We start from the raw sequence: 7,934 nt of genomic DNA on the forward strand, positions 1-7,934 counted from the left end.
CTCTATTTTTTCTTCAAATTCTCTAAGTTTCTCTTTCATATATAATAAATGAATGACAATATTGTAATAACATATATAATTTCATTTTCCCATATAAAATTAGTTATATTTCTTAATTCGTGTGAAATAGTTAATATGTCTTATAATTTAGAAAAAATGTAAATGATACAAAAACTTATCTAATATCTATATAAAAGATGCATCCATTTTTAAGCTTTGTATGTTTTTTTTAAACATTATTTCCCTAACAACAATTGGAAACTATGGTAATTAGAACATAACTTTTGTTATATATAAGTGTAGATGATAGATGGAGTAAGTATTTATGAATGAAGTGTTATTGAGGTGGATAGAAAGAAAAAAGAAGAGTTCCATTCTATAACGACCAAACCGAAAAAAGTTGTCTCATTGATTATTGTTATTGTAAACACAAACACACACACAAGCAGCATAAGAAGTATCGCCCTCACACTATTCATTCATTCACATTTGGCCTTTTCTTCTTTCAACCCCAATCTCATTCAGTCATTCCTCTCACTCCTACTACCAACAATAACAACTCCCTCTTTCTTTTCCCCTTCATTGACGATCTCCACGAAGCTACAATACCCTTATAATTTCAACAACTCTTTCTCTTTCTATTACCCATTTTCTTCTTTCTCTCTCTACCTCTCTTTCCTCCTTGGTTTTGGATCTTCAATTTCTCATTCACTGGTAATTTTCTATTACTCTTTTCTTCCATTGTAATATTGAGTTTTGTTTTCCTCAATCCTAGGAACATGTTTCATGGGTTCGTCTTCTTCATGAATGAATGAATGAATGATTGAATCAATGCCCTTTTTTGAATTATGTGAATCTGTTAATTCTTACTCAATGTCACTGCGGGTTTATCGAAATTAAGCTTAGTTAAGTTAATGGGCTTGTTTAAAGTTTTAATTTTTTTGGCGTTTGGATCGATGTGAGGTTTTGTTTTTTTAACTCCTTTTTTGGGTACCCTTTCTGGGTTTTGTTGATTTTCTATCATTTGTTCATTAAATTGTAATTTTTTTATGATTTATTTAATTAGATACTGTAAGTGATTTTTTTTCTTCTTCTGGGTTTTTAGATTTTGGTGATTTGAGGAATTGAGATTGAAGGACTGTGTTGAGGAACTATGGCTTCCTCTTCTGCAACTCTTGTTGGTTCTACTGCTTCTGATCTTCTCAGGAGTTCAACTACTGGTTTCACTGGTGTCCCTTTGAGAACCTTGGGAAGGGCAGGGTTGGTCTTGAAAAGAAGGGATTTAACTGTTAGTGTTACTGCTAAGTTGAGGAAGGTGAAGAGGCGTGAATATCCATGGTCAAGTAACCCTGATCCCAATATGAAAGGTGGGCGGTTGCGTCATCTCTCAACGTTCCAGCCACTCAAACAGCCGCCAAAGCCTGTTATTTTGGAGTTTGAAAAGCCTCTTATTAATATGGAAAAGAAGATTAATGATGTAACTTCTAATTTACTCTTTGTGTGTGTGTGTGTGGGGGGGGGGGGGGGGGGGGGGGGGGGGGGGGGGGGGCTGTGTTATTTGTTTATTTAAGTTAGAATGAATTGGGTATATAATATATGATTCTGATTCTTCATGGTTGTGCTGATAGTAATGGTTTTTTATATGGTTGAGAACAGTTTCGGAAGGTGGCAGAAAAAACTGGTGTGGATTTAAGTGATCAGATTCTCGCATTGGAGGCTAAGTACCAAAAGGTTTGAAAGACTGTCATAACAATGACATGTTATTCCCTAGAAAATTGAATTACTTGAATGACAAAACTGATGATGAATACGAGATTGAATTATGTGCACAATTTTATTAGGTTTCGGGTTGTGCCTGCAGTTGCAATTATGTTCCAATATGTGATATTATAGAAAATTGTAGATGAAGGTGGTTGCGATTGCAGTTATACTGTGGTTGTGATCCTTGATTTTGTGGCCGCAATTACAGTTGCTGACTGCAATTTAAAACGACTCATAAGTTGTGATGCTACTGCTCTGATGTTGCTTTCCAGATTGAATCTGTCATATTTTAGAACGTGTTGGTTCAGTTATATCATAAACAAATCCCTGTTCCAATTGGCTTCTTAGTCGCTTATCTTATATCTTTGTTTCTGAAATACAAATTCTCTATTTAAGCAATTGGATATACTTTTTGCTTGTAGTTCGCCGGATAATATTTGTGTTTATATATAAGTTTTTAAAGCTGAAGAGTGTTACTGTGTTTTCATATTTTGTTGGTATTTGTGAGTGTTATTGACTTGGGTCTGTGTAAACTGCACATTTACTTGAGCTATATTATCAGTTTAAGCATGTTATAAGGTTTTTAATAGTTATTCATTCATATTTCATTGTTGAAACATATACTCTGTTTCATTCCCTAATCTCCAAAATTTCAGCGGTAAAATTCTCATGCTTTCACCGTCTCCATTGCTATTTCAGGCTTTGGTGGAATTGTATACAAATCTAACTCCTATACAGCGGGTCACCGTTGCACGGCATCCTAACAGGCCTACTTTCCTGGATCACATGTATAACATGACTGAAAAGGTCTACTGAATATTATAGTTGTTTGCACTTTTTCGATTTAATATTCAGTTTTTTGCATTCTTATATTTGAATCGGTCGGTAGTTATTGAACTGCTACCGTTAATAGAATTCTCATCTAAGTCTTTCCTCTCTTGTTGTAGTTTGTGGAACTCCATGGTGATCGTGAAGGATACGATGATCCTGCTATTGCCGCTGGTCTAGGGAGTATAGATGGTAAAACCTACATGTTCATCGGCCACCAAAAGGGTAGAGATACTAAAGAAAATATTAAGCGTAACTTTGCGATGCCAACTCCACACGGGTATAATGTTTGTTTTCACTAGAATTCTAATTTATACAGAGTAATAACGGCTATGTAATGCTGTCTGATATTTCACTTTGAGAATTTTTGGCATTGCGCTTTTTGTGATCTGCTATTGAGAACATTATTGGACATGAACTGGGATAATTTGATTAAGTTTACATGCTGTCAAACTTCTGCACATTTGGCACTTACGGGTGGTAAATTTTCCAAATCAACCAGTTATAGGAAAGCTCTGCGCTTGATGGAATATGCAGATCATCACGGGTTCCCGATAGTTACTTTCATTGACACCCCTGGGGCATTTGCTGACCTCAAATCCGAGCAACTTGGTCAAGTATGTTGATGGTTATGCTTTATTATACATTGATATCCATTCTATTGTTACCATGTTAATCCATTTGATTGACTTTCATGCATGCAGGGTGAAGCAATTGCTCATAATTTGAGATCCATGTTTGCTCTGAAGGTGCCAGTTATTTCTATAGTTATTGGGGAAGGTGGATCTGGCGGTGCCCTTGCCATTGGATGTGCTAATAAATTACTCATGCTTGAAAATTCAGTGTTCTTTGTTGCCAGGTGATTAAATTTTTACTTCTACTATTTGCAAGTTTTATAACGTTAATATTAATTTCTTCAATTGCTGCCTCTCTTTTTTCCTCTCTTCCAGTATTGCATGTTAGATGAATCTTCTAGAGCTTCTTTGTACATAATGTTTGTTCTGCAAATTATCTGTGGCTAACTATGTCGCACCGACACTCATACAAACCCCACTTCTTTTTTCTCAAGTTTTTACCAGTGTCGATGTGTTAAAGTCAAAGTTGTGTCGAGTATAAGGGTTTATTCCATTTTTTTCGCTTTTATTAAGAAAAGTTGGTAGTGTAGTTAATGTGTTGATTTCGTTAATGTTTAACACATCATACAAGATAGACAGGAGTGTTTACATGAGTTATTTCCAATCATTTACCAATTGAAAATGTTCTGATCTGTTCTACTGGTTTAACCTTTATTTATTACATGATATAGTCCAGAGGCATGCGGTGCAATCTTGTGGAAGAGTAATAAAGCTGCTCCAAAGGTATTTGAATATAGAAAATCGGGAATTGAATATTTTATTTTACAATGTATGCATTCAATTATTTATTTTATCCTTGTAGGCTGCTGAGCGACTGAAGATTACAGCATCTGCATTGTTGGATTTGGAAATTGCAGATGGCATTATACCGGTAATAATCATATTATGTTTTTTGCTCTTAAATCTTATTTGTATATATGAACTATGCCATCTTAATAGTTTGAAAACATAAACATTTATAACATGTATTTCAGTGCTGAGGCAAATTTGCCGAACCTTCTAACTCCTGCTTTGATTTTGATTTTGGTTTGTTCTAGTTCTGTAGTTTCCTCTATATAACGTATAAATTAATAACAATGTTCTCTATGAAATGGAATCTAAGTAGAATTTCATTTTCTTTTCAATAGGAGCCCCTGGCTGGTGCACATACTGATCCAAGTTGGATGTCTCAACAGATTAAAATTGCAATCAATGAAGCTATGGATGTAAGTTTTACTGTCATGATGTGTTCTACCGAAATAAAAAAATGTTGAAGCATATTCTGATATGAAACCCTGGCTTGTTCATTGTGCAGGAACTCACCAAGTTGAGCACAGAAGACCTAATAAAAGATCGCATGCATAAGTTCCGAAAACTCGGTGTTGATGGGATCCAGGAAGGAATTCCTTTAGTTCCCAGTAAGAAAGTCAACACGAAAAAGAGGGAAATAGGTGTTCCGCCGAAGAGGCAGGAGGTACCTATTCCTGATTCTCAAATAGAGGCTGAAATTGAGAAACTGAAGAAAGCTATTTTGGAAGGGGAGGACTCTTCTGCGGCAAAGAAGAATCCTGGTTCTCAAATAGGGTCTGCAATTGACAAACTGAAGGGTTTATTTTTGGAAGGTAAGGACTCTTCTGCGGCAAAGAAGACTCCTGGTTCTCAAATAGTGGCTGAACTTGACAAACTGAAGGGTTTATATTTGGAAGCTAAGGACTCTTCTGCGGCAAAGGTTCCTGGTTCTCAAATAGTGGCTGAAATTGAGAAACTGAAGAATAGTATTTTCGAAGATGAGGACTCCTCTTCTGCTGTTCTGCCAGAGAAGATTCCTGGTTCTGAAATAGCGGTTGAAATTGCGAAACTGAAGAAAAATATTTTGGAAGGTAAGGACTCCTCTTCTGAGCCTTCAAAACTCGATCTGGACAAGACAATAGAGACTCTGAAAAGGGAGGTTAATCGAGAATTCTCTGAGGCCGTTAAAGCCGCGGGCTTAACAAAAACATTGACGAAACTACGGGGTGAAATTTCAAAAGCAAAGGCAGGTAACCAACCTTTGACTCCATTGCTGAAGGAGGAGATAAAAAGTTTTAACCAAAGGTTATCAGCGGCTCCTAATTCCAGAAAGCTGCTGAAGAAGCGTGGCTTGTTAAGAGAAGTGACTAAAGTCAAGCTTTTGTTGGATAAAAACAAGGCTGCAACACGTAAGCAAGAGCTAAAGAAAAAGTCGGATGAACACAAGGAGGCTGCAAGACTTGAGCAAGAACTAAAGAAAAAGTTTGATGAAGTCATGGATACTCCTAGAATAAAGGAAAAGTATGAAGCATTACGGTCTGAAGTCCGGCGCGTTGACGCATCCTCAGGAAGTGGCTTGGACGATGAACTGAAGAAGAAAATCATTGAGTTCAATAAGGAGGTAGACTTGGAGCTGGCTACAGCTGTGAAGTCGGTAGGGTTAGAGGTTGAGTCTGTGAAACCAGGACATGGCTGGAACAAGTCTTCAGTGCCAGAGATAGAAGAACTAAACAAAGATGTACAAAAGGAAATTGAAATTGTGGCAAACTCGTCACCGAATGTTAAGAGACTGATAGAGCAATTGAAACTGGAGGTTGCCAAGTCTGGAGGGAAACCAGATTCTGAATCGAAGAGTAGAATTGATGCTTTGACGCAACAGATTAAGAAGAGCCTTGCTGAGGCTGTTGATTCGCCTAGCCTGAAAGAGAAGTATGAAAACCTCACTCGACCAGCAGGAGACACTCTCACCGATGACAAATTGAGAGAGAAAGTTGGTGTAAATCGCAACTTCTCTTAATGTGAGTTCAACTAATCTTAAGCAATATAACATTTATTGAGTGTAATTAACTTCATCTGCATTAATCACTTAAAAAGTTTTTCTGTGAAAGTAGTTTAAAATTGGGTGTCAAAAAATCATTTCTTTTTAATTATTGACCCTTCAATAATCTTTTTGTCAGAGACTGCTGCTCGTGCGGAGCTGGTGAAGACGGTGCTGAGAGTGGAAACTGCATCAGCGTCTTCCTGATGATATATTTTACCAATATCTTCATGGTCAATAATTGTTAGAAAGAGAGTTAAAGGAGATACCGGACGATTTGTGGCTGATATTTTTCATCATCTAGACTACAAGCGCTAATAAAACATAAAACCATTTTGTATCTGTTGAGTTAGAATGTTGCAGTTAATTTTAGAATGACTTGCTTTATCTACGTCTTTTTTCTTCCCTTTTTCAAAAATTTTAAGTGTTTTCCCTGAATAGACATAGATATAAATTATTTGTGTTTGTAGAACATAATAAATAACATGATGCTGTGGTGTTTGAATGTCTTATTTGCAAGAATGAACTGTGGGCTTAGTTTTGATGTGTACACTGAGACTGTCTTACTTTTATGGTGTTGCAACAATTTCTTGATGCGACCCTTTTGCAATCTTCCCTTCAAGATATAGAAATTGAATGTAATAATTGTTTGAAATTTTATAAGCAATGTTCAATGTCTTTAACTAATAAACTTTTTCAAATAAAGATAAAGTAATTTCAATATGAAAATTGGTTTTAGACAGTCATTTTGAAAATCTTTATGAATCGGACAACATATTGATGAAATTCATTTAAATAGAGCTACTTAAAGTTGTTAGTTATAAACAAATGCATGAAATCCTTTTAGAATTTTTTTTTTTTAAATAAACACATTTTTCAAATTTAATACCGAAATAACCATTTTTATAAAAAAAATACGAAAATAGCCATCTTTTCAAACAGATGCGTTAGTTGATCTGACGCATCAATTTAGTATTAAGAGGAGGCGCATGCTTCTAAAGTATTGCATGGAGACGCCAGGGTTGCTGGCACATGTGTCTCTGCATTGGTGTATGCGCCAATGCATCTGACGCATACACCTTAATTTTTTTTTAAGTGTCCCTAAGAGGGGGTGTCAAACACACAAGCACATGCATGCGCCAGATGCATAGACGCATGTGTTAAAGACACATGCATGCGCTAGCAACCCTGACGCCTTCATGCAATACTTTAGAAGCATGCGCCAAGGGAGCTGACGCCTCCTCTTAATATTAAATGGATGCGTCAGATCAACTAGCGCATCTGTTTGAAAATGTATTTATTTTCGTATTTTTTTTGAAAAAATGGTTATTTCAGTATTTAATTTGAAAAATGTGATTATTTAAAAAAAATCAATATTTTATCCACTTTTATCTTCCTTTAATAGTATTAAGAGAATACGAGTATTTAACTTGCCACTCCCATTTATACCTAACACCTTTTAGAATTTCGAAAATATTCTTGTTATTATTTATCAATCAATTTTTTTTATAATATTTTAAAAATGAAATTTCCGGTACACATTTTTTTTTGTATTTTTAGAAAATCTTGCATTTTTATCCGATTTTTGAAAATCTTTAAAGAAATATTAGAAATTTCAAAAATTCTTATATTTTTCTCAGAATTTTACACTGAAAAATATTGAAATTTTCGGGATTTTTTTTTCAATAAAATTTAACATTTCTAGAATATCAGAAATTTCAAAGTTTTCAATATACTGAAAATTTTGTTTGTACTCTAAATTTCTGGTAGCAGTGAGAAAATATAAAAAAAATACTTTATTTGTGTGGTCCAGAGCTGACAGAGTCTTCTACAGATTCGTGTACAAATTTTACGCAGTTTTTCACCATTGACGCAATATGTTTTCTATGTAACAAGTTTAATTT

General features: G+C 35.1%; 1 protein-coding gene across 1 annotated transcript; it reads left to right on the top strand.

The window, feature by feature from the left end:
• Window positions 1-357: 357 nt before the first annotated feature.
• On the top strand, window positions 358-6,639 carry LOC127127499 (acetyl-coenzyme A carboxylase carboxyl transferase subunit alpha, chloroplastic). The gene is made up of 12 exons (NM_001427673.1): window positions 358-714; window positions 1,106-1,477; window positions 1,657-1,731; window positions 2,461-2,568; window positions 2,709-2,869; window positions 3,092-3,206; window positions 3,294-3,448; window positions 3,896-3,947; window positions 4,027-4,095; window positions 4,352-4,429; window positions 4,519-6,010; window positions 6,170-6,639. Exons 2-11 carry the CDS (start codon window positions 1,154-1,156, stop codon window positions 6,007-6,009), a joined length of 2,628 nt encoding a protein of 875 aa, NP_001414602.1. The 5' UTR covers window positions 358-714; window positions 1,106-1,153; the 3' UTR covers window position 6,010; window positions 6,170-6,639.
• The last annotated feature ends 1,295 nt before the right edge of the window (window positions 6,640-7,934 follow it).

Source organism: Lathyrus oleraceus, chromosome 3, assembly GCF_024323335.1.
Source record: "Lathyrus oleraceus cultivar Zhongwan6 chromosome 3, CAAS_Psat_ZW6_1.0, whole genome shotgun sequence".
In the NCBI taxonomy this organism is placed as follows: domain Eukaryota; kingdom Viridiplantae; phylum Streptophyta; class Magnoliopsida; order Fabales; family Fabaceae; genus Lathyrus; species Lathyrus oleraceus.

Coding starts and splice junctions, on each gene's coding strand:
- LOC127127499 (NM_001427673.1), top strand. CDS start 1,154: ATGGCTTCCTCTTCTGCAACTCTTGTTGGTTCTACTGCTTCTGATCTT. Junction 1,732..2,460: donor TGGAGGCTAAGTACCAAAAG/GTTTGAAAGACT, acceptor TTGCTATTTCAG/GCTTTGGTGGAATTGTATAC. Junction 4,096..4,351: donor TTGCAGATGGCATTATACCG/GTAATAATCATA, acceptor TCTTTTCAATAG/GAGCCCCTGGCTGGTGCACA.